The following is a 26,875-nucleotide window of genomic DNA, read 5'->3' as shown; positions in this document are numbered from 1 at the left end:
TCTATCTTTCTGCATCCTCAAGTTTTGCATATCCCTGAACTTTCATGATGCACTGTGTGTCCTGGAATCTCTGTATTGCTGTTCTGGGTCTCTCTCTGAGCCTCTGTGTTCTAGTGTCTGTACTCACGAATCTGCATATGCCTCCTTCCACGTGCCCTTTGTTGGTGAATCCCTGAGTCTGTGCATCTCTGGGGCTTGGCTCTCCATGTCTGTGATTTAGCATTTACCCTACTTCTCCATTTATTTTCTGCAACTTTTGCCAATGTTTCTGTATTAGTTTCTTGATATTGCTATGGCTGTGTCTTAAGTTGTTCTGTGCCTCAATACCATTCTTTCCTAGTCCATAGATCTTTTTATCTAGATTCTCATGGCTGTGTTCTTGTTTCTGTGGGTCTGTTTGTTAGGGTGTTTCTTTGTATTGGTTCCTCTTTTTGTCTTTCTCTGTCCCTGTTTCTGTTTTGATCTGACTCACCATGTCTGTGTCACTGTCTCTCTATTTGTGTCTAGTGTCTGGATCCATGTCTTTTTATTTTTTACCCACTATCTCTGTGTCCCTGGGTCTGACTCACTGTCCCTATTTCTTCATTTGTGGCCTTGGTTCCTTTTTTGTGTGTCTCTATTTCTGGGCATCCCCAGGTGTATCTTTATTCAGTGTTTTTACCCATTTGCTTATGTTCTGTGTGTTTGTTTCTCTATGTCTAGGTTTCTTTATTCCTATGTTGATCCTTCCAGAAGTGTCTATGTTTCTGTCCCTATGTCTATTCTATACGACTGTGTTTGTGGGTTCACATCCCCATGTCTACTTGTTCTAAGATTTCTCATTCTGAATTCCTGTATCCCTGTCACTGTGTCACAATATCCCCATTATTCCTGGGCTTATCTTGCCTGTCCTTATGTTTGTTACCTGATCTGAAACTTATCTCTTCAATGGTGTTTGTCATGGTTGAGATGTCTGCATTCCCATGTCTTTGTCATTGGATCTCTAATTATATAAATTATGTTTCTGTCTCATTCTTAGTGTGTTCCTCTGCATGTGTGTGTGTCTTTGGGTCTTTATCACCAAGTCTGTATCTGTGTAACATTGAATCTGTTTCTATGTCCTTATAGGTTTTGGGTCTTGTGTCTCTGTGTTCTCTTATCCCACATCCCATGTCTGCATGCCATCATGTCTATGTGTTTCTACCTTTCTGTCCTTGGTGTGATCTTGGCCAAAAACAAGACTAAGACTGTGGTCTTGGTCAATGTCAAGACCAAGACTAGGATCTTGACCAATGTCTCCCTGGTTACCTCTGTGTCCCTGTGTCTGAATCTCTATCTTTTCATTTTGTATGTTGTTATGTCTCAGTGTCTTCATATTATTCACTGTGTGCCTGTTTCTGGGTGACCCATTTTTGTCTCTCTGCCATTATCTTTGTGACAGAGACAGCACCTCAAAACGGGGATATAGAAGCTCAGCCAGAGAGCATCTGTATCTCTGGGTTTATGTACCTGATGCTGTCACACTGGCTTCCTGCCCCCATCTTTGTACGTCTACATGCCCCTATGTCTATTCTCTTTATTTTGAAATCCTTGTATTTCCATATGTCTCTATCTCTACCAATTCATATCTGTGTCCTCATTGCTGTTTCTGTGTGTGATCTTGTGACTTTGGTTGTGAGTAGTATATGTGTGTGCCTTCTGCTGTGTCATGGGATCCTTTTTTGTTCATTCATTTCTTTATTCAGCAAATATTTACTAAGCACCTACTAAGTGCTAAGAACTGGGGATACATAGATGATTTAGAAAAGGTCCTTGCTCTCAAGTAGCTCACAGTCTAAGTAAGGGATCCAGACAAGTAAATAGTATGCACACAGTATGTACAAGTAAGTACATAGTATGAAAGATGAATTTGAATGGAATGGGGGTGGGCTGTGGGAACACAGGGGACCAAACTCAATCTATGGGAGGGGTCAGGGAAGACTTCCTAGAGGAAGTGACAACTAAGACTTGAAGAATGTGTAACATTTACCTGAATGAAGCCAAGGAAGGGAATCCCACATAGAAGGAAAAGTACATACAAGGGCTGATTGGTGGGCATGTTTGTGTGCATGCATAGTCGCTCAGTCATGTCTGAGTCTTTGTGACCCTATGGACTGTAGCCCATGGGCTCCTCTGCCCATGGGATTCTCCCAGCAGGAATACTGGAGTGGGTTGCCATTTCCTCTTCTAAAGGATCTTCCTGACCCAGGGACTGAATCCACATCTTCTGCATCTTCTGCCTTGGCAGTCAGATTCTTTACCACTGAGTCACTTGGGAAACCCTAGGGGAACTGTAAGAGCTTTAAATAAGCCATGGGAGCCAGAGAAGGTTGTGAGGAGTACTGGTGCTTCAGGTTTTTGTTTTAAAGAAGTCACTTCTAAGGTTGCTCTGGACTATGGATTAAAAAGGGTAGAGACTGGAGACAGTAAGGACTGTGAGGAGGCAGGAGTCTCAAAGCCTCTAGTTCCATAGATCTGCATATCTTTGTGTATGTGTTCTGGTGAATGTACCACTTAGTGCCTGTGTTAATGTGTGTGTCCCTGTGTGTTTTCATGTCCTCAGGGCTTTATTCCTGGTCAACCCTTTGCCCTGGCCTCTGAGTCATCAGGTCTCTTGGCTGTGGGGTTCAGGGACCATCACAGGACATAAGCAATGTAGGGTTGCCCCAGAAACCACCGTACATGAGAGCATCCCACCAGCCAGTAGGAAGCTCAGTGGGGCAACAGTCTTGGTGAATCCTTCAGCAGCTTCTTGCCTATGACCACAGGCACATCTGGGCCCTGGTGCCTTCTCAGATTTGGCCCCATAAGCCCTGCCACCAGCTTGATGTCTGCATGCTGGAACTGTCCTGAGGGAGAGAGATGGAATACCAGTCAGATCAGTGTCCTGAGTCCCACTGATAGTTCTGAGAGGATCCTAAAGCAGGGAACCTTGAAAGAAAAGTAGGAGGGAGAAGAGGCAGCAAAGGCCTGGAGGAGGGAAGAGACTGAGCATTGTGTGATTTGTGGAGGAGTCAGATGGGACAGGAGTGTAGCATGAAAGTAGAGGGCCAAAGTGGATGAGATGGCAGCAGATAGGGTATAGTCTGGCTTGAAGGAGATGACAAGTTAGATTAGAGAAGTGAGGAGGTTCAAAGGAAGTAAAAATATCTGTTCAATCCACCAACACTGCCCAAATTCTTTGGTGGGGGTCTCGGCCTCAGGTTCTGCTAGTGTTTCCTGACCTACAGTCTGGCTTCCTGCAAAACCCCTTTACATCCAGAGGGATCTTTGTAATACTCAGATCTGACTGTATCTTTCTCCTGCTTTCCTGATGGCTCAGACAGTAAATAATCTGTGTGCAATGCAGAGATGCAGGCTCAGTCCCTGGGTCGGGAAGATCACCTGGAGAAGAGAATGGGTACCCACTTCAGTATTCTTGCCTGGAGAATTCTATGGACAGAGGAGCCTGATGGGCAACAGTCCATGGGTTCTCAGAGTCCAACACAACTGAGCAACTTTCACTTTCACTTTCTCCTGCCTATGTCTTTTCATGACTCCTATTGTCTTCAGGAAAAGTCAAATTCTTCATGCGGGCACTCTGGTCTGACTACTCCAGCTCCATCTCCTCCAATCTCCTTTCTTTTCCTCTACACATTTGCTCAGCTTTCCATACTCAGTGTGGGTCTCTCTCCTACAGGAGATCTTTCTTGAGCTCCAAGGCTGGGCAAGGTGCCTCACCCTGGATTCCTCCAGCTCTTTGGACTGCTTTCTGTCTAGCACTGATACTCACTGGGATCACTATCCATGTCTGGGTCTGTCTTCTTCTTAGATCAGGAGCTCTCCAAGGGCAGAGCTTGGTTCTGATTCTTATTTGTGGTTTGAGGGTCAAGATGCTGGGGGCTAACTGACCTTTCATTGTGGCAGAGTTTCTCTTGGGACTGGTGCTCCCTGGCCACTATCAGCCTCAGTAACACTTAGCCAGTAGGCCATGGGCCAAGGGGCTGAGACTTGAGCCACTGACCACATAGAACCCCAGGTGTGGTAGTTGCAGGATGCTGGGGTTCTGGTAGTGGTGCTGGAGACCTAGGAATTCAAGGTAAGGTCCAACGTAGAGGGTTTCACATGCTGCAGCAGTCACACTGGAGCTCCAGCTAAGGCCTTTTCAGTAGTGCAGGCTGGTCCCAGGATAGAAGCAAGGTACCCTTACTTTGAACAGATATGGAAATGTGGGTAATGGAAACAGTGTAGGCCCAGGGTATACAGGGGTCTACAGGGCCAACACAGGGTTGGTACAGGCCTACAGACCTACCTGGAAGTAGGTACAGATCTGGTCCTTGTGCCCTGGCCTTGATGGTGTCCCAAGAAGCTGTCTACTCACATGCAGCCCTGCGGGGAGAAGAATGCTTACCAGGAGCACAGGGTTTCACATGGTCATTCACATGGTCACCCATAGCACAAGAAGGGTGAAGTCTCAGTACCTGAAATTCAGATGAAGTGGTGCAGATTTGTGGTTAGAATGCTAGCTCCTGAGGATAGTGCTTCTACCATAGCCTATCCAGCTGCTCCTTCCTGTGCAGTGTGTGAGCATGTATGTATGTGTGTGCATGCTTACCCCAGTGGGGCTGTTTGCATGTGTGTTTGCCTCTGAATGTGTAAATGTGTGGTTTAGTTCCATTCATCTGAATATCTCTGGGCATATCAGTGCATCTGTATATTTGGGAAAAATGTTATGGTAAAATGTATATTTTTTTGGTTGTATGTTTATATACGTCTCTGGATATGTGTTTCTGGGCTTCCTAGGTGGCACTAGTGGTAAAGAACTTACCTGCCAATGCAGGAGACATAATAGACTGGGGTTCGATCCCTGGGAAGATTCCCTGGAGGAGGAAATGGCAACTCACTCCAGCATTCTTGCTTTGGGAATTCCATGGGCAGAGGAGCCTGGTGGGCTATAGTTCATAGGGTCGCAAAGAATTGGACACGACTGAATAGACTTGGGACTCATGCTGGATATCTTAGTGTTATAAATCTTGGTGAATAGTTTATGTCGTGTGTGTCTGGTTGTGTGTTGGTAAATATTATGTATCTTGGGGTGTTACTGAGTATGCATCTGTCTGTGTATCATGGAATTTGTGTGCATTGGTGTGTTTTATGTATCTAGAGTAGCAGAGTGTGTGTGCCTGTGTGTGTTAAATTCTTGTGAATTGGGATGAATCTGGGGTTATCAGTGTATGTATGTTGATAAATGTGTCATTGTGTATATCTGGGTATGTATTATGCATCAATATGTGTCTAGATGCATATTTGTATGTTACTATTTGTAGGTGTGGAAAGTGTCAAAATATATGTCCCTGGGTGTGTGTTTTTGTTAGTTTACTGCATGCCCTGGTATGTGTATGTGTATCTATGAGTGTCTTGGTGTTAGAGTGTATTTGTGTTTTAATGTGTCTGAATATGCACTTGTGTGTTTGTGAGGTGCACTGTTATGTGTTTGTATTAGTCCACAAATGTCTGGAGGTGTTGACTTGTGTATTTGGCTGTGGAGTTATTATGAGATAGAGTCTTTGGTGCTCTCCCCTGCCTTTGGGTCATCTATGAGTTGTAGTAGTTCTCCTGGATGCTCATCCAGTGTGAAGAAGATCTTCTCTTCTGAGTGTGGGATGTGGATCACAAAGGGGGGTCCCATTTATTGCAAGGCAGGAGGCACAACTCTGTAGTTATAGCCTTAGAAGGTATGGGAGATGAGGAGAGGGAAAGAGAGAGTAGGGGAAGATAGGAGGCCATATTTATCTCCCCAGAGAGACAGTTCAGCCCCAGTCCCAGTGCACAAGCTGTCCTATACTCAAGTCAGCAAGGGTGGCTGGCTTATCTAAGGATGAGAAAGTGAAGATGCTTGGCAACATGCCTGCAAAAGATAGGAGGACTGTGTTGATAGGAGACTGATTATTACATTCCTAGTAACTCTGTGGCCCCCTGGCCTCTGAGTCACCCCAAATTCCTGAGCTCAGTACTTAAGTCTTTTCTGATATCTAGTCCCTGCCTAGCTCTCCACTCTTCTCTGTATGCTCCAGCCTAACTGAACTGAATATTCTTATGGGTACCTTGCCTTATCTTGCTAGTGACCCCACTGTTTCTATTTCTCCTGCTACTTGGAATGCTCTCGTTCTTTTAACTAGTAATAATCAATTTCTAGTCATTCTTCTAGGTCAGCTCAAATGCTATTTTAAAATTTTATTGATTTATTTTTGGCTGCACTGGGTCTTTGTTGAAGCACCTGGGGCTTTTCCTTGCTGTGTGTAGGCTTTCTTTAGTTGTGGGGGCTACTCTTACTTGTGCTGCATGGGTTTCTCATTGTGATGGCTCCTCTTGTTGCAGAGCATGGACTCTAGAGTGAGTGAGCTTTAGTAGTTGCAGCATGTGGGCTCTAGAGTGTGGGCTCAGTAGTTGTGACACATGGGCTTAATTGCCCCACAACATGTGGGATCTTCCCAAACCGGGGATCGAACTGCTGTCTCCTGCATTGTTAGGCAGATTCCTATCCACTGTGCCACCAGGGAAGTCCCGTTAATATTTTAATTTGCATTTTCATTATGACTTAAGAAGTTGAACATTTGTTCTGTTTTGAAGTGCTGGTTTTAAGTCAATTTTCAATTGGATTGTCCTCATTTTTCTTACTGCAGATTTCTAGAACTTTGTTATATATTATTAACATAAGTGGAAATGAAAGCTTGGGGGTCTTTGTCAGCGGAGCTCTTTGTTCACCTTTCGCTAGTACTGCAGAACTTTCCTGAGATTTCATGCTGCCTCCATCTCCTCCACAGATCTCTTCAGAGTTGCTGTCCCAATGAAGATTCCCTGCCAAGTGTAAAAGAAATAGGAGAAATCCTTCACACTCTGAGGGCAAAGAGGTCTCCAGCCCACCAAAAGGCATACCTTCCTTCTGATTAGGAGAGTCTTCATTGGCTTCCCAATCTGACCTTGAACATTGCCAAGACTGAGACCTTATGCTCCCCATGGCATCTTAGTTTTTCAAGCTCAGTCACTCAGTCGTGTCCGACTCTTTGTGATCCCATGAACCACAGCACGCCATGCCTCCCTGTCCATCACGAACTCCCTGAGTTCACTCAGACTCATGTCCATCGAGTCAGTGATGCCATCCAGCCATCTCATCCTCTGTCGTCGTCCCCTTCTCCTCCTGGCCCCAATCCCTCCCAGTATCAGAGTCTTTTCCAATGAGTCAACTCTTCCCATGAGGTGGCCAAAGTACTGGAGTTTCAGCTTTAGCATCATTCCTTGCAAAGAAATCCCAGTGCTGATCTCCTTCAGAATGGACTGGTTGGATCTCCTTGCAGTCCAAGGGACTCTCAAGAGTCTTCTCCAACACCACAGTTCAAAAGCATCAATTCTTCAGCGCTCAGCCTTCTTCACAGTCCAACTCTCACATCCATACATGACCACTGGAAAAACCATAGCCTTGACTAGACGGAACTTTGTTGGCAAAGTAATGTCTCTGCTTTTGAATATGCTATCTATGTTGGACATAACTTTCCTTCCAAGGAGTAAGCGTTTTTTAATTTCGTGGCTGCAATCACCATCTGCAGTGATTTTGGAGCCCAGAAAAATAAAGTCTGGCACTGTTTCCCCATCTATTTCCCACGAAGTGATGGGACTGGATGCCATGATCTTCGTTTTCTGAATGTTGAGCTTTAAGCCAACTTTTTCACTCTCCTCTTTCACTTTCATCAAGAGGCTTTTTAGTTCCTCTTCACTTTCTGCCATAAGGGTGGTGTCATCTGCATATCTGAGGTTATTGATATTTCTCCCAGCAATCTTGATTCCAGCTTGTGTTTCTTCCAGTCCAGCGTTTCTCATGATGTACTCTGCATAGAAGTTAAACAAGTAGGGTGACAATATACAGCCTTGACGTACTCCTTTTCCTATTTGGAACCATTCTGTTGTTCCATGTCCAGTTCTAAGTGTTGCTTCCTGACCTGCATACAGATTTCTCAAGAGGCAGATCAGGTGGTCTGGTATTCCCATCTCTTTCAGAATTTTCCACAGTTTATTGTGATCCACACAGTCAAAGGCTTTGGCATAGTCAATAAAGCAGAAATAGATGTTTTTCTGGAACTCTCTTGCTTTTTCCATGATCCAGCGGATTTTGGCAATTTGATCTCTGGTTCCTCTGTCTTTTCTAAAACCAGCTTGAACATCAGGAAGTTCACTGTTCACATATTGCTGAAGCCTGGCTTGGAGAATTTTGAGCATTACTTTACTAGCATGTGAGATGAGTGCAAGCTCAGTTACATTCAAAATTCTGAGCCTGGTGGGCTGCCGTCTATGGGGTCGCACAGAGTCGGACACGACTAAAGTGACTTAGCAGCAGCAGCAGCAGCAGCAGTATAACATTTATGACATGCATTCACTTGATCATTTATTTATTCATTCACGTACTGTTTAAGTATCAGGAACATGGTGGTGAAAAAGTCAGTCATGATTTCTGATGTGGTGAAGCTCATATTTAAGTTGGGAAGGCAGGCATGAATGAAATTATAATTACCAATTATGCAAATGCTATAAGAAAAAAAGAATAGATTGACCGAGAGAGTTGCAGGTACTCAACATAGTTTGAAGCAGTAGTAAGAGGTAAGAAGGACATCTGAGTTGAGATTTAATGCATGATCTGGAGCTTGAGTGACAATGGAAGAAATGAGGGTGGTAGGCAGGATCAGGGCAAAGCAGGTCAGAGCAATTTTCAAGCAGGGGTAACAGCTTGGAAGAGGTCCCTGTGTGGAGGCAGGGGAGAGGGTAGGGCCTATTGGTGGAACAGGAGGCCAGTGTGGCCTGAGTTCAGAGGGTGAGTGGGAGAAGGTGAGGTCAGAGAGGTATGGGATATAGGGCAGGTCATGCAGGGACTTGGAGCTCATTAAAAGGACTTTAAACTTTACTCTAAAAAGTATGATAAGAAATGATAAGTGCAATAGGAAACCCTTGAGGGGAGTTAAGTAGGGAAGAGACATGAAGTGATATATGTTTTTAAATGATCCCTTTGCTGGGGAAGAATGTCCAAGAGAATATCTCAAAAAGGGAAGAAGGAAAACCAGTGATGAGTCTGGAACAGTTTTCTAGGTGAAGCACAATGGTAGTCTGCCCTAAGATAGTGACAGTTGGGGTAGTGAGAAGTGGATGCATTTGACAAACAGAGATAACTGTGTCAGGTATTGAAGATGGATGGGATATTGGGAGGGAGGATGGTGAAGGAGAGGGGTATGTCAAGAATGTCATGCCCAAATTTATATCCCTGTGAATTATTGTCACCACCAGCTTGTTCTAATCCTGCCCTATAACGTCACCCAGGAAATGTCACTCCTCTCAGCAAGGTGAATAATGAAGTAGTGAATCACATTCATCATGGGACCAAAGTGTGTAGGTTCAAATCTCTTACTAGTGGTGTGAAGTGGTGTCACTTCTCTGTGCTTCAGTTTCCCCATGAGTAAAATCCAGATAATAAGAGGCTTTTGGTGAGGATTAAATGAAGACTACAAGTACAGTATGTAGATCAGTACCTGTACATAGGAAGAGCTAAAAAATGTAAAAAACTAGAAATAAAACCACCATATGAATCAGCAATCCCACTCCTAGGCATATACCCTGAGGAAACCAAAATTGAAAAAGACACTTGTACCCCAATGTTCATTGCAGCACTATTTACAATAGCTAGAACATGGAAGCAACCTAGATGTCCATTGACAGATGAATGAATAAAGAAGTTGTGGCAAACTAGTACAGCCACTATGGAGAACAGTGTGGAGATTCCTTAAAAAACTGGAAATAGAACTGCCTTATGATCCAGCAACCCCACTGCTGGGCATACACACTGAGGAAACCAGAAGGGAAAGAGACACGTGTACCCCAATGTTCATCGCAGCACTGTTTATAATAGCCAAGACATGGAAGCAACCTAGATGTCCATCAGCAGATGAATGGATAAGAAAGCTGTGGTACATATACACAATGGAGTATTACTCAGCCATTAAAAAGAATACATTTGAATCAGTTCTAATGAGGTGGATGAAACTGGAGCCTATTATACAGAGTGAAGTAAGCCAGAAGGAAAAACATAAATACAGTATACTAACGCACATATATGGAATTTAGAAAGATGGTAACAATAACCCGTGTACTGAGACAGCAAAAGAGACACTGATGTATGGAACAGTCTTATGGACTCTGTGGGAGAGGGAGAGGGTGGGAAGATTTGGGAGAATGGCAATGAAACATGTAAAATATCATGTAGGAAACGAGTTGCCAGTCCAGGTTCGATGCATGATGCTGGATGCTTGGGGCTGGTGCACTGGGACGGCCCAGAGGGATGGTATGGGGAGGGAGGAGGGAGGAGGGTTCGGGATGGGGAACACATGTATACCTGTGGTGGATTCATTTTGATATTTGGCAAAACTAATACAATTATGTAAAGTTTAAAAATAAAATAAAATTGGAAGAATAAAAAAAAAATAAAAGTAAAAAACGAAAAAAAAAAAAAAGAAGTTGTGGTACATATACACAATGGAATATTACTTAGCCATAAAAAGGAATGCATATGAGTCAGTTCTAATGAGGTGGATGAAACTAGAGCCTATTATACAGAGTGAAGTAAGTCAGAAAGAGAAAGATAAATATCATATACTAATGCATATATATGGAATCTAGAAAGATGGTACTGAAGAATTTATCTGCAGGGCAGCAATGGAGAAACAGACATAGAGAACAGACTTATGGACATGGGGAAAGTGGGGGAGAGGGTGAGATGTATGGAGAGTAACATGGAAACTTACATTACCATATGTAAAATAGATAGCCAATGGGAATTTGCTGTATGTCTCAGGGAACTCAAACAGGGGCTCTGTATCAACCTAGAGGGGTGGGATGGGGAGGGAGATGGGAGGGAGGTTCAAGAGTGAGGGGATATATGTACACCTATGGCTGATTCATGTTGAGATTTGACAGAAAACAACAAAATTCTGTAAAGAAATTATCCTTCAATTAAAAATAAAAAAAATGTAAACATTATTTCACAGCCTTTGGAAAATTTAAAGACAACTGTCATCATCTTCCTCATTTTTTATATTCCTCTCATTAAACAGGGGTGTTTATGGAGCACAAAACAACGAATCAGACCTACCTTGCCCAGGGATGCTCCCATTTATAGCCCCACATCCCTTCTCTGCTTGTGAAGTATAAGCAATTCTCTTGTCCAACAAAGCAAATGTCAAAGCCACAGCTTGACCAGTTTGTTTCAGTCTTAACATCTCTTCTCTCCCAGGGCCTCTAATTCTGTGCCTATGTGCTGAAGCCCAGAGAAGTTAAGTATCTCATTTAAAGTCTCAAAGCAAGCAAGCAAGTGGCTTAAATCATAAAAATCTGTACGGGCTTCTGGTTCTTAGTGCTCTCTATTCTCTATTCCCTTGTGGCTTGACCTCTTGTTCATAGACACAGGTGGTGCTTTGGGGCTCTGGCAACAGGTCATGCTGATGCCAGAGCCTTCCAGGGGGCAGCAGAGAGGGCAGGGTGGGGTGAAAAGGAGTAGTGAGGAATTCTCCAAGGGCAGAAATGGTCATGGTACTGCTGGGACTTGTGGGACTTGAGACTGTGCTTGGGAGTATGCAAAGCCTCTGGAGGTGGGGGCCTGAGCTTGGCAGGCCTGGAAGGTAATGGGATTTTGGGTTTATTAGGAGTTGGTGTCCTAGATTGGAAAGTGATAAACCTAGGGAAGGTTGGTGAGGTGGGGCACTAGGTTTAAGAGGTGATGGAATTTTAGGGGTCTTAGGTAAGAGGATCCCAGGTCTAGGATATGGTATGTTGTTTGGGGTCTTAGGAGCAAGAACCCTTGCTGTGGTATGTGGTGGGTATATAAGGATCTGATGTGTGGAGAATTCAGGCCCGGGCTGCGACAGGCTTTTTGATTGTGGTATAAGTACCCCCAGGTTGTGGGAGTGATGAGGCATCTCATTTAGTTTGTAATGGAGCACCAGGTTTGGAATGCAGCAGAGTAGCATGTTTCATAAGGCCAGTTTGGGGAGGGGCTAGAATGCTATAATTCAGAGGTGGGACTTGTGTCTTGAATTCATGGCTAATACAGTACCAAGGTTCTGATGTAATGGTGTGCTGGACTTAAGGAGCAATAGGGCACCAAAATTTGAGAGCACAAGGACAGCAGGTTTTGTCCTAAATTTTGGCTGAACCAAGGTTCCAGAATCCTGTTATGCTGGAATTTGGGGCATTGGGTATGCAATGGTGTATGGGGTACTAGGGCTCCGACCCAGTGGCCTTAATTCCTTGGAACTGGGCATCTTCTTTGTAGAGACAAGAGTAGTTGAGGATAAGTAGAACTTTGATTTCACAAGCCTTTATTTGGGAGAAACAAAGGGCACTAGGTTGGTTGGGTTGTGCCTGCCCCTAGGCCATGACTAAGGGCATGATGGTGCCTGGTCCATCTGTGGTAGAAGTCTGTTTCCTGGCTTTCTCACTGGCTTTTTTGGGCTGTGCCACGACCAGTAAAGTCAGAGGTGTTACAAAATTTTGTTAAAGGGACAGACTGAGGACTTTGGCAGCCAGCATGTGGTGAGTGCTGGCATCACAAGCATGGAAGCATGCCTCCAGTAGCTCTCTAATGGTGATGTAGGCCCAAAGGCAGTGTATGAAGTGGGCTACATTGGGCGCTGGCTCCTCTGGGAAACCAAAGACCTTTTGGCTGCTGTTGGCGGCCACTTCACTGTGGCAGGCCATAGAAGCTGACCCTTGGGGCCATGGGCTTTCAGGTGGATGTGTAGTTCCTTCTTGCCTGGCTGCACTTGGCCTGCCACTACAGGCCCTGAACCACCAAAGTAGTTGGGGAAAAGGGCCCAAGGAGAGGCCCCAGTCAAGCCACCCAGGTAGTCCAGATGCACATCTGCCAGCAGAGACATGGAAATCTCTTCATAGAGGCCTCTGGCTGTAGGGGCTGCACTGGTATCTTCATATATGTGCCAGGCTGCTACTCAGTTCTCTAGGGACAAACAACACAGCAGTGGGAAGTCAGCATCATTCCCAAAGGCCAAGCTGAAAAGGGTCACTTTGTTGCCTGGTGCCTGACGGATGTTAGAGAGGATCACACTGGAAGTTGTCACTCCAGCTGTGGGCTCCCATCTGTTAGGAAGATGATGAGAGGGATCCTCCCCCACAATGGGGCTCCTCCCAAGCTCCTGGTTGCTATGCTTTAGCACTGAAGCAGCTGCCAGCAGAGCAATGTTGATGTCAGTCTCTAATTGGAGAGCAGACTGTGAGACTACCTTTTCTAGTAATTTCTACCCCCATTCCAGACACACTGAGCACCTCGTTAACCTCCCAGGCTCAGTCACATCTCCTTATCTTTGCTCAGACTGTTTCCGCTGCTTATCCTTTCCAATTCCCCACTCCCACACAAACTCCCTGAGATCTGACTGTGGGTCCCACATGTCCTTGGCTTTTATCACTTCCTGTCTCAGATTGCTTTGCCTGTTTCCTGGGGGGATGTCTCATTCTTTAGTCAGATTGGCAGCTCCTCAAGGATAGCATCCCCACCTCTATGCTACAGGGGAAGAAGGGGCTGCGTGGTCAGGAGGTGGTAGGAGGGGGATTCTTCAGTAACTGTCTGAGAGAGGATTGATCAAAAGCCAAAATCAGGGCAGAAACTTACTCAAAATACTTAGAAATAAATATCTAGATTATTGATAAAATACAAAACGAAAGTTTTAGCAAACTGAGTATATGCTTTAAGGAGGAGGAAACTCAGCCCCAAAGAGGAATGTGCCCTAAAATACATGGAGAATAAGCTGTGCTCTGTTAGGCAAAGAAGCACAAAAGGATGAAGGAAGATATTTGTGTAAAATTTAAAAGTGATATTTCAGACATTATGAGAGGTAAAGTCGATGGGTGAATGATGGGAGAATTTCCCATGTCAGCAGAGTCTGCCGATTTGAGTAGGTAGGTCTAACACTTACAACCAGCATCTTCCATATGGCCCAGGTAGTCCTTAGCACTGTGGACATACTGGACGGTGGCCTGGATGGAGCCTCCAGCTTTCCAGACACTAACTGTGTAAGAAAAGGAGATGATGTTGAAGTAGTCACTGGCCCACAGGTTACCAGGGATAACATTCATTGCCTTTTTAGTCTGTAGGATATAGACGAAGTAAAGGAGATGGACCAAGACCTGAGGTCTTGCTCAAGACTGAAAGGCACTTTCTATACAAAGTACTGCAGTCTAAGTGTTGTAGGGTTTTAACATTTTCTGATTCTGCTGCTGCTGCTGTTAAGTCACTTCAGTCGTGTCCGACTCTGTGCGACCCCAGAGACGGCAGCCCACCAGGCTCCCCCTCCCCGGGATTCTTCAGGCAAGAACACTGGAGTGGGTTGCCATTTCCTTCTCCAATGCATGAAAGTGAAAAGTGAAAGCGAAGTCGTTCAGTCGTGTCCAACTCTTTGCGACCCCATGGACTGCAGCCTACCAGGCTCCTCCATCCATGGGATTTTCCAGGCAAGAGTACTGGAGTGGGGTGCTATTGCCTTCTCCTTTCTGATTCTAGCACTCTGTAAATCTAGAAGTCCTAAGACCTAAGTCAAAATGCTCTATAGGCTCTAATGGCGCAAAGCCTAGAACTGCACTGTCTAATGGTAACTGCTAGCCACATGTAGTTATTTAAATGTAAACATACGTTGTTGCTGTTCAGTCACTCAGTAACATCTGACTCTTTGTGACCCCATGGACTGCAGCATGCCAGGCTTCCCTGTCCATCACCATCTCCCTGAGATTGCTCAAACTCATGTCCATTGAGTCAGTGATGCCATCCAACCATCTCGTCCTCTGTCATCCCCTTCTCCTTCTGCTCTCAATCTCTCCCAGCATCAGGGTCTTTTCTAATGAGTTGGCTTTTCACATCAGGTGGCCAAAGTATTGGAGCTTCAGCACCAGTTTTCCAGTGAATATTCAGGGTTAATTTCCTTTAGGATTGACTGGTTTGATCTCTTTGCAGTCCAAGGGACTCTCAAGAGTCTTCTCCAACACCACAGTTCAAAAGTATCAATTCTTCTGTGCCCAGCCTTCTTTATGGTCCAACTCTCACATCCACACATAACTACTGGGAAAACCATAGCTTTGACTAGACTGATATTTGTCAGCATTTAACTACTGTTTACCTTTGGAGTATATTTAACTAACGAACTGTACATTAATTAAAATTGAAGAAAAAGTCAAAATTCTGTTTCTTCACTTGCAGTAGCTACATTTCAAGAGTTCAATAACCACATGTGGACAGCAGCTACTGTATTCAACAGTAAATTAGTACATCTAAAAGTACATACTTTTAGAACATTTCCATCATCAAAAAAGTTCTACTGGACTGTGGTGGTCTAGAAGGTTCAAGCTCTGTGCTTTCAGAGCACTAGGATTCATGTTCCTATGGTTTCTGAACCCCGTGACCCAAGATTCAATGATTCCAGGGCTGCCCTAAAGTTTAAGAGTGTTGGATCCCCTGGAGAAGGGAATGACTATCCACTCCATTATTCTTGCCTGGAGAATTAAATGGATAGAGGGGCCTGGTGGGCTACAGTGGTTGCAAAAAGTCAGACATGACTGATGACTAACACGTCAATGATTTTGCATGCTTTGGTTGCAGTTCTCTCTAATCTGTTCTTCTACCTTACCACCTGTTTCTTCCAGGCTGGTCTTCTCACCAGCCCCCAGATAACCTAGATTCCATTTCATCTCCACAACTTTGCTCTTTATTTATATCTTCACAGTTACTTCAGTTGCTCTTTCTCTGGGCAGCCCTTCCTTGATTGCCTACTCTGATCCATGCCTTTCACACCCAGACATTCTCTGTCCCTGGCTATTTGCTGATTATCTTATGTGGAATATTTTCATCCTCCATACAGATATTGTGTCCTCTGAGAACAGGGCTTAGAATGCTACTTCCCCTTGGCTCCCTTCTCCATGATGTATTTAGTATAGGGCTAGACTCAAGGAATATAGTATGTAGGTTCTAGTATTAGGTATCATTTATAGGATACTTGCTATGTTCCTGACACTGTAGTTTAGATGCATAAGCTCATTTTATCTTCACAGCAACACAATAAACAAAGTGCTAATAATATCCTCATTTTACAAGTGATGACATTGAGGATCAGAGAGTGAAGTGGCTAGTCATTGATGGACCAGGGCCTCAAATGTGTATTTTGGAGGTGTTAAATCCAGTGATTTAAGGCATAACCTTTTATATAGGTGTGGATTCTAGAAACCACACGAAGAACATTTGTGGCTTGCCTTTCTCTCTACATCTTAAACTGATAGAAGATGCCTTGAGTGCTCCTAAGTAGGTCACAAGTTTTCCTGCCATAAGATGGGATAGGTCACACATTCTGGGATCAGAAGCTGAGCATCATATTCTTATTTCCATTGAGAGGACTGTCACATAAAGGATGGCTTTTCCTAAGAATCTCCTATCCAGGGACAGATTATGTTTTTAGAAGTATGTTGCTTAATTTCCTACTATTTGGAGATTTTCCAGCTGTCTTTCTGTTGCTGATTTCCAGTTTTATTCCATTTAGTCTGAGAGCATACTTTGTATGATTTATATTATTTTAAATTTGTTAAGGTGGGTTTTATGACCCACAATGTAGACTATTTTGGCAAATGTTCTATGTGAGCTTGGGGCAAATGTGTATTGTTGGATGAAGCATCGTATAGATGTCCGTTAGATCCAATTAATTGATGGTGCTATTCAACAGTGTCCTTATGTATTTTCTGTCTGCTGGATATGTCCATTTCTAATATAAGGAAATTGAAGTCTCCAACTATATTAATGATTTTTCTATTTCTTCTTGCAGTTCTATTAATTTTTGCCACATATATTTTGACACTGTAATTTCAATTGAATACACAGTAAAGATTATTATGTCTTCTTGGAGACTCAACCTTTTTCCATAATATAATGCACTTCTTAATCTTAACAATTGTCTTGCTCTGAAGTGTACTTGGTCTGAAATTAGTATAGCTGTTCAGCTTTCTTTGGGTTAGTGTTAGCATAGCATATGATTCTATCCTGTTACTTTTAATCTATCTGTGTCTTTATATTTAAACTGGGCTTCTAGTAGAAAACATATAGTTGGTTCTTTTGTTTTGTTTTCTTTTAATTGACACTGACAGCTTCTATCTTTTAACTGGTATATTTAGACAAGTCATCATTAAAATGATTACTGATATAGCTAGATTAATATTTGCTATATTTTAAAACTGCTTTCTCTTCATTTCCCTTTTTTGCTTTGTCTCCTACTCTTTTTTCTGACTTCTTTGATTTTAATTGAGTGTTTTATATGGTCCTGTTTTCTCTTGTCTCTTAGCATATCCATTACGTTAAGAAAATTTCTTAGAGGTTGCCCTAGAGTTTAAAATATGCCTTTACAGTTAATCCAAGTCCACATTCAAATAACACTCTATGACTTCATGCGTAGTTCAAGTATCTTGTGACAGGGTAGTCCAATTCCTTTCTCTTGTCCCTTATACCACTGCTATCATTAATTTCACTTATCAATATGCTATAATCACTGAATACATAGTTGCTCTAATTATTCTGAGTGAATTGTTATCTGTTAGATCAATTAGTTTAAAAATAAAATATATCATTTTACCTTTATTTATTATTTCTCTAACAAACTTCCTTTCTTTATATAGATCCAAGTATCTGAGCCATCTCATTTTCCTTCTCTCTGAAGAACTTTTTTAAACTTAGCTGTGCAAGACAGGTTGGTGACAATTATCTCAATATTGGTTTGGCTGATAAAGTCTTTATTTATCATTTTGGAAGGGCAATTTTGTTGTCAAATTGGGTGGTTTTCTCCTTCAACACTTTACATATTTCACTATACTCTCTTTTTCCTTGCATGGTTTCTCAAGAGAAATTCAATGTAATACTTATCCTTGTTCCTCTATAAGAAAGATATTATTTTCTGTGGGCTTTTGGACTTTTTCAGGATTTTCTCTTTGTCTTTGATTTTCTGCATATGCCTCCATGCACATCTTTTAGCATTTATCCTGCTTAGTGTGTTCTGAGCTTCTAGGATCTCTGATTTGATAGATGTCATTTGTTATTTGGAAAATCTGTGCCTGTTATTCCTTCAAATATTTCTTATGCAACTTTCTTTCTTCTCCTTATGGGAATACCATTAAACACATTACACTTTTGTATAAGTACATAGTTCTTGGATATTCTGTTGGTTTTCTATTTTTGTTTTCATTCTCTTTGCTTTTCAGTTTGGGAAGTTTCTATTCTCATTCTTCAAGTTCACTGATTCTTTCTTTGGCAATGTTCATTCCCCTGATGAGCCATAAAAAGCATTTTTCATTATTGTTACAGTGTTTTATATTTCTAGCATTCTTATAAATTTTCTTAGAGTATACCTCTTTGGTTAAATTTCCAATATGTTCTTGCATGTTGTCCACTTTTCCCATTAGAATCTTCAGCATATTAGCCATACTTGGCTCCATATCTATGGCTCCTAAGAATTATAAGCCCAGGGCACAGTACTCTTTTGGCTATGTAGTCAAAAAACAAGAAAACAAAGCTGTGGCCCCTTGACAGTTCAGAGTCTAAAATGATCAAAGTTTTAATATGTTTGACTGAGTCTTTATGATGCCAGAGTGCTCTAGCTCAAAGGCTCTTTAACTCTGAGCCCTTATGAGACCTGGAGGCTTGTGGTGGAGGCTATCGATGGGCTCAGGCCCTGTGGTCCTATGTTTCAGTATTCCTAGGGTTCTGTGGCTCCATGTCTATGGGGGTTCTGATTGACAAGGAACCAAGACACTAAGGTACGCCTAGGCCTATAAGGTCAAAGGGTGATGGGATGGCAGGGAGTCCGGTCTCAGGGAACCACTGTTCCAGCACTCTGCTTTCTGAGCTTTCTAAATCAAAAGCTACAAAAGACCCCCAGGGCCCCTGTTACCTGCTTCATCCTGGTACCACACATGGAGCCACTCATGTCAAAAACAAACCCCACATTTTTACCAACAGGTGGAAGGCCTCTGGGTGCAAAGTCATAAATAAAATAGCCGTTGTAAATCTGAGGAAAACAGAAGTGAAATCAACAAAAACTGTGAAGCATCTAAATCAAGTCCTCTCTTATTTTGCTACATAAAACTCTACTCTTTTCCTTCCTAGGCCTTACCACTGTTGCCATTAAATAGGCATTTGTGGGATTGCTTGCTCAATGTCCGTCTCCTCCACCAGAACTATGTATCTCTGCTGGTCAGACTGCCAGCCCAGGGCCTGCCCCTGAGTGTGGAGAGAATGAGACTGGCTTGAGGCCAAAGGCTCCAAGGATCAGGATGTCTGTAATATGTGAGTTCCTGTCTGTGAGAGCTGGGCTTGCACAGTCTTGAGGGCCCCTAGGGACGATTTGCCTGGGTTCCAGGAAATGTAAGTACTGTTTCAGCCTCTCTCTATAGAGTGAGTCTGAGGCCCAGCTCCATTGCTGCCAGGGGCTGGGAGTTTGCAGGGCCTCCCTCTCCTCCTTCAGCCTGCTTTCTGCTGTTGCTGGGCAGAGCAGGGAGGGGAGGAGGGAGCGGAGTCTGAGTGAGCAGTTTGTTCAGAAGGGATTGGTTAGACCAGGTGCAGATGCCTTGGGCTATCAGGTATGTGATTGGCTGCTGACCCCCATCCCCCACTCCATCTCTCTTTCTGCAGAGCCTGGGGCCTGGGACAGCTGAGGGAAAAGGAGAGGGAAATTGGGAGGGCCCCCAGGACCAGTGCAGCTCAGCCTAAGCAAGTATAGGCTTGTAGAGGGTCTGTGCTGCCCAGAAGCCTGCAGCAGGCTCTACCCCAGGATAACCAGCTTATTCTCCTCTCAGACATTCAGGCATTCTCTGATCACAAAGCTGGACACACTATCTCCTCCCCTCTTGGAGGGCGGGAGCTGGGAGTGGAGAGAAGGAAGGAAGGTGGGAGGACATCTTGCTCTTCTCCTCCATGCCAGCCTTTTAATTAATTCACAAGCACAAGTTTAGGTGTTGTAGGCACTTTTCCCTTGCGCACTACAGCAGTCCCCCAAAGCCTGAGTCAAACATCCTGCAACTGCCCAAGCAACAGGCAGAGTCCAGCTCTCTTTCCATGTTCTTCCCATACGTGTGTAGGTGAGAGCTTCTGGGAAAATCACATCCCTACCTCTCCATGCACCCAGGTTCACTGGTGGTGCCACACCTCACATCTTATAAACCAGCGGCATTACCTCTCACACTCCCTTCAGCTATCATGCCACGCTGTTCTCAGGAACCGTCTCCCTTCCCTCCACAGGAGAACAGTAAGGGCACCAGGCCATGTCCCTTGGACTGCCCACTCCACTCTTGCACAAGGTCCACATGCCTATATGCCTCATCCCTCTACTGAAAGACAAAACAATCCTTCCCTGACCCCATGCATGCCCAGCCTCCAGGACCTCTTCCACCAGCCAGACTCCTACTCTCCAACCCCACCCATGCACCCGACCGGGTCTTCTTTAGAATTTAAAAATGTTGCTGTCTTTTCCATCCACTAAGACAACCTCCATTCATCCCAATCCCACACAAACTTCAAACCAGCTCCTTTCTTCCCAGTAGCATGCCGAGGTAACGAACTCACAGCTGTAACGGTCTTCTCACCTCCAGTTTACTCCGCTGCCTACTGGAGCCTAGCTCCCACCCTCACCACTGATCCTTCTCTCACCAAAGGCAGCAATGACTAGTTGGTTTGAAAACTCACTGGATGTACTTCAGTTCTCCTCAGACTGCACCTGCCTGATGTTGTTCACAATTGACAATCACTTCTGGTCCTTAGAAGAATCTTGTCCCCTGGGATTCAGAGATGACGAAAGCTCCTTATTCTCCTACAGGCTCTCAGGCCCGTAGGGTTCAGTCTCTTTCTTTAGCTCCATGTTCTCCCCGTGTTCCATAAGCAGTGTTGCCTAATATTTGTCAGTCGTGGCATGCAAAGAAAATGATTACATTTGTGTAGCACAATGGGGGAAGTGGTGGGCATTTAGAACCCTGAACAGCCCAATGTCAGTTGGTGGGGCTGGATATCCCAAGGGTTGTGGAGGTCAATAGCTGCTAGACTGGGAAGCTCTGCTTTAGCAACTGCCATCCTAGATCTGCTCTTCTGGCTCTAGACGTTCTGCTTGGGTCACCTCCCTAGCTCTCTTGGATTCAACCCATGGATCTCCATTGCTGACCCCACAAGTCCTTCTCCAGTCCAATGCTCTTCATTCGTTCCCCCTCCACAAATTCATACCCACTCACCACTGGACCCATTCCCTTGGATGGCTCAAACCTCTCAACATAAATTTTATATTCCTTATCAAGCCCCTGCAGCACTCATGGCCTTCAGGCTCACCTCTGAACATACCATGAGCCTCAAATCAACGCTTCAGGAGCTCCAATCCTCTTGTAGTTCCCTTCACACCCGTGGATTTTTCCAACCTCCATTCTTTGTATCATGCAACCCTCAGTTTACTAGATTGCCTTTGCCTCTGAGAGCGTCCTTCCCAACCTGGCACATGTCTTTGAATTCTTTAAGACCACAGTATGTCTTTACTTCCTCCAGGGAGCACTCTCTGACCTCCTCACCCCTCACAATGGCTTCCATCATACTTAAGCTGTCATTGACAAAGCACTTCTCATCTTGTGTCATTCTTGCATGTCTCTGTTTCACCTGGAGACAGTAAATAAGATCAGTGTGTGATTCACTTCAGGGTTCCCAACACAGGCAGTAGTGGGCATAACGGATTAGGTGTTCATGGAGTGAGGGGGTTGGGCTTTGAAAGGCAGGCATACTCAAGCAAAATGGTAGGTAGGTGGATTGAAGGGTTCTTGTTTTGGGGATGCAGGAATCAGAGCACACCCTGGATGGGAGTATCAGTTCAGTTCAGCCGCTCAGTCATGTCCGACTCTTTGCGACCCCATGGACTGCAATATGCCAGGCTTACCTCTCCAACACCAACTCCTAGAGCTTGCTCAACTCATGTCTGTCAAGTCAGTGATGCCATTCAACCATCTCGTCCTCTGTCGTCCCCTTCTCCTGCCATCTTCAATCTTTCCCAGCATCAGGTATTTTCCAATGAGTCAGTGCTTCACATCAGGTGGCCAAAGTATTGGAGCTTCAGCACCAATATTATTCAGGACTGATTTCCTTTATGATTGACTGATTTGATGTCCTTGCAGTCGAAGGGACTCTCGAGAGTCTTCTCCAACACCACAGTTCAAAACATCAGTTCTTCAGTGCTCAGCTTTCTTTATGGTCCAACTCTTACATCCATACACGACTACTGGAAAAACCATAGCTTTGACTAGACAGACATTTTTTGGCAAAGTAATACCTCTGCTTTTTATTTATTTTTATTTTTAAAGAAATGGCTTCAGAAACCCATAGGTATAAATTATTCACAATTCGTACCTCTCCTTTTTTAATATGCCATTTAGGTTGGTGATAGCTTTTCTTCAAGGAGCAAGCATCTTTTAATTTCATGGCTGCAGTCACCATCTGCAGTGATTTTGGAGCCAAAGAAAATAAAGTCTGTCAGGGTTTCCATTGTTTCCCCATCTATTTGCCATGAAATAATGGGACTGGATTCCATGATCTTAGTTTTTTGAATGTTGAGTTTTAAGCCAGCTTTTTCACTCCCTTCACTTTCATCAAGAGGCTCTTTAGTTCCTCTTCACTTTCTGCCATAAGGGTGGTGTCATCTGTGTATCTGAGGTTATTGATATTTCTCCTGGCAATCTTGATTCCAGCCTGTGCTTCATCCAGCCTGGCATTTCACATGATGTAGTCTGTATATAAGATAGATAAACAGGGTGACAATGTACAGCCTTGGCGTACTCCTTTCCCGATTTGGAACCAGTCCGTTGTTCCATGTCTAGTTCTAACTCTTGCTTCTTGACCTGCATGCAGATTTCTCAGGAGGCAGCTAAGGCGGTCTGGTATTCCCATCTCTTTAAGGATTTTCCACAGTTTGTTGTGATCCACACAGCCAAAGGTTTTGGAGTACTCAATAAAGCAGAAGTAGATGTTTTTCTGGAGGTCTCTTGCATTTTCTATAATCCAGGGGGTGTTGGCAATTTGATCTCTGGTTCCTCTGCCTTTCCTAAAGGCAGCTTTACATGTGGAAGGTTGAACACTTTTCCAGCTTGAACATTTGGAAGTTCTCGGTTCACATGCTGTTGAAGCCTCGCTTGGAGAATTTTGAGCATTACATTGCTATCGTGTGAGATGAGTGCAATTGTGCGGTAGTTTGAGCATTCTTTGGCATTGCCTTTCTTTGGGAATGGAATGAAAACTGACCTTTGCCAGTCCTGTGGCCACTGTTGCTGTTTCCAAATTTGCTGGCATATTGAGTGCAGCACTTTCACAGCATCATCTTTCAGGATTTGAAATAGCTCAATTGCAATTCCATCACCTCCATTAGCTTTGTTCATAGTGATGCTTCCTAAGGCCCACTTGACTTCACATTCCAGGATGTCTGGCTCTAGGTGAGTGGTCATACCATCATGATTATCTGGGTCATGATGATCTTTTTTGTACAGTTCTCTGCATTCTCTTCTTAATATCATCTGCTTCTGTTAGGTCCATAACATTTCTGTCCTTTATTGAGCCCATTTTTGCATGAAATGTTCCCTTGGTTTCCCTAATTTTCTTGAAGAGACCTCTAGTCTTTCCCATTCCATTGATTCCTCTATTTCTTTGCATTGATCACTGAGGAAGGCTTTCTTATATCTCCTTGCTCATCTTTGAAACTCTGCATTCAGATAGGTATATCTTTCCTTTTTTCCTCTGCCTTTAGCTTCTCTTCTTTTCTCAGCTATTTGCAAGGCTTCCTCAGACAACCATTTTGCCTTTTTTGCATTTCTTTTCCTTGGGGATAGCCTTGATCACTGCCTCCTGTAAAATGTCATGAACCTCTGTTCATAGTTCTTCAGGCACTCTGTCTATCAGATCTAGTCCCTCAAATCTGTTTGTCACTTCCACTGTATGTAAGGGATTTGATTTAAGTCATACCTGAATGGTCTAGTGATGTTCCCTACTTTTTTCAATTTATGTCTGAATTTGGCAATAAGGAGTTCATAATCTGAGCCACAGTCAGCTTGCGGCACTGAAGCACAGTCTTCAGGATAAGGAGGACACGCACCAGTGGGGAAAGGAAGAAGACATTCCCAAGGTGGCAGATAGTTGGAGCACATACTCAGGCACAGATGTTTGGTAGGTTCGGGTGCTTTGGGACAACGGTGTGTGATGTGTCATGGTGTGGGGGCAGCTGGAGGATGGTTTGTGTGCTGGAGGCAGTGAGAGGTGCTGTGGAACAAGCAGGCTGGGACCAGACATCTCAGGCTGCCACACAATTGTTGTCAAGACAAGCGTCCCGGATCAGCCTCTACTCCTCTGGAAGAGGACGGGACCTTGGCATGTTCTTTGTGAGTGTGTGAGCTCAGAATTTAAGGGCTCCCAGTTTAGGCAAATGGCTCAAGCGAGGCTAAAAGGCTTTTTAAAATGTAGAGACATCCAGAAAGCCCAAGAGAACATGAGAGTATCAGAGCTGCAGAAAGTGTGAGAGTCTAATCACTGGCCGATATTTCCCTTCCTAAAAGGACTGGTTAGGAGTGGGCTATGGCTTGCTTCACTTAGGAGCGTGTTTACCTGGAGTTCAGTTCCATTTATTGAATTCAAGTTCCAGGTCTCTAAGCCTTTGGGGTACACGTGCCTCCCCGCTGTGAAGTCATGTGTTGCTACACACCATCTTGTCTGCATGCACTAGTCCTCACTGATCCCCAGGGAGAAACAAACAAGTACCTCGTGGAGGCCAGCGCCTTGTTTCCCTGGACTGTCTGACTCCTGAGCCCACTTTCCATTCTGCTGGCCCTATCACGTGCACGTCTCCTACTATGTCCTCGAATGCTACCTCATTCTGGACCACAAAGTTGGCCATGATCCCTGAGCTGGGGAAGGCAGACTGGTCTTGCAGTGATGGACAGAAGGTAATTCGGACACAGGTCTCTCCCCTCTCAATCATAGTGGATGGGGGCAAGTCAGCCTCACCTGCATGGGTGGTGGTAAGAAGAGTCCACCAGGCAGAAAGCCAAGTAAAGGGACATCAAAAGGGGCAATATCTGGGGAGGATGAGAAGTGAGCTCTGCACCACCTGCTGCTCCATTGCCTGCAATGCCCCACCCCACCTGCCAAATACCACATGCTTCTCCCAAACCTACAATCAGCTGCCCCTACTCTGCCTCTTCCAAGCATGCCCAGCCTGACAGACCCAACCTCCACTCAGCTTCCAGGCTCTGGCAGTCTGGCTATCACTCACAACTTCATCCTGGCTCATTTGCCATCCATCCTGGAGCCCAGGCTCTGGAGGAGTGTCATGTCCTCATGAGCCTGGATCTCCTCCTGGAGAGACCCTGTGTTGTGCGTTGCAGAGAGAAACTGATACACAGACAGGGCCTCAGTCTCCCCCAACACCCCTTACTGCTGTGGGAACTTACAGTCTAGCAAGGTTCTCTTCTAGATAGAATTTCATGTTTTTTCCCCCTCTGCCTTTTGACTCTCACAGAATCACGTGTGTGAATAAGCCTTTTAGCGCCTCATGAAATCACAGATGAATTTCTGGTCCCGGATGTTTGCTGAGCTGGCCACAAGATCAACTCCTCTGGAATTTCAGTCCAAGACAAATGTCCATTTAGATATGCCTCTGTGCCTCCTTTCCCACCCCCCCACCCCAGAACATGGAAACTAGGGAATTCTGCTCCCCACCCCCTTTCCTGCTACAGCTGTCAGGAAGCTTAGGGGCAAACTGAGCCCCCATACTCTCTGAGGTGCCTGCTTACATACATTCCCTTGGCTTCCTTCCTTTCAGAGGTCTTTGTTCTGTTTGATCTCAACAGGATTGGCTCTCCCCTCTGTTTTAACCCTTAAGGAGAATGGGGTGGGGGGGAGGGAGCTGCCATTTATGGCTTAGGGTTTAAGAGTGCAGGCTCCAAAGACTCAGTTGCTGCCTGTGGGCCCCTGGACAAGTTATTCACACTCTCTACACCTCAGACTCCTCATCTGTAGCATGGGAAGGATAATAGCTCCTCTTTCATAGATAAAGTTAGTGCAAATTCAGTGAGATCATTTATGTAAATCATTTGGAACCATACTTGGATCTTAGTAAGTGCTTGATAATGCTGCTGCTGCTAAGTCACTTCAGTCGTGTCTGACTCTGTGCAACCCCATAGACAGCAGCCCACCAGGCTCCCCTGTCCCTGGGATTCTCCAGGCAAGAACAGTGGAGTGGGTTGCCATTTCCTTCTCCAATGCATGAAAGTGAAAAGTGAAAGTGAAGTCGCTCAGTCGTGTCCAACTCTTAGCGACCCCATGGACTGCAGCCCACCAGGCTCCTCCATCTATGGGATTTTCCAGGCAAGAGTACTGGAGTGGGGTGCCATTGCCTTCTCTGATAATTATCTCTTGATAATGCTAAGGATTACAATTATCATCAGGTCTTCATTCCTGGGTACCAGTGATTTGTGGGGAGGAATTTTCTCAAATTCTCACAGTGGTCCTGGGCCGAAGATTGTGCATGCTCATTGTGCAGATGGGAAAAGTGAAGGAGAGCCAGTGGGTGATTTGCCTGCTGCCTCACCTTCACAGAAGGTCAAAGCTGGGATTTAAACCCAGGTCTGTGTCTGTGTCTCCCCCCTCCACATTCCACACTGTCTCTCTGGGTGAGCAGGGTCAAATTAGGTAGGACCTTCGCAGATAAACAGTTTAGTGAGAGTGGCCCCATAACATGGGTGATTTCTC

At 44.5% G+C, this 26,875-nt stretch overlaps 1 protein-coding gene across 1 annotated transcript; it reads right to left on the bottom strand.

Annotated features, from left to right (window-relative positions):
• Nucleotides 1-2,655: 2,655 nt before the first annotated feature.
• Nucleotides 2,656-25,151, bottom strand: ITIH6 (inter-alpha-trypsin inhibitor heavy chain family member 6; the record flags this gene model as incomplete). The annotated part of the gene is given in 21 exon segments (XM_070366592.1): nucleotides 2,656-2,867; nucleotides 3,973-4,138; nucleotides 4,140-4,267; nucleotides 4,306-4,386; nucleotides 5,572-5,684; nucleotides 5,866-5,905; nucleotides 6,763-6,855; nucleotides 11,183-11,249; nucleotides 11,478-11,658; nucleotides 11,660-11,747; nucleotides 11,750-11,984; nucleotides 11,986-12,119; nucleotides 12,122-12,436; nucleotides 12,439-12,471; nucleotides 12,474-12,785; nucleotides 12,788-13,180; nucleotides 13,183-13,216; nucleotides 13,218-13,300; nucleotides 14,019-14,190; nucleotides 19,014-19,130; nucleotides 24,960-25,151. Coding segments are annotated over 21 exon segments (3,189 nt in total), but the record flags the coding sequence as incomplete, so codon positions are not given.
• Nucleotides 25,152-26,875: the final 1,724 nt, after the last annotated feature.

This window comes from Bos mutus, chromosome X (genome assembly GCF_027580195.1).
Source record: "Bos mutus isolate GX-2022 chromosome X, NWIPB_WYAK_1.1, whole genome shotgun sequence".
Lineage (NCBI taxonomy): Eukaryota > Metazoa > Chordata > Mammalia > Artiodactyla > Bovidae > Bos > Bos mutus.
The sequence above is the reverse complement of the archived record's forward strand: the minus strand, read 5'-3'. Positions and strand labels throughout refer to the sequence as shown.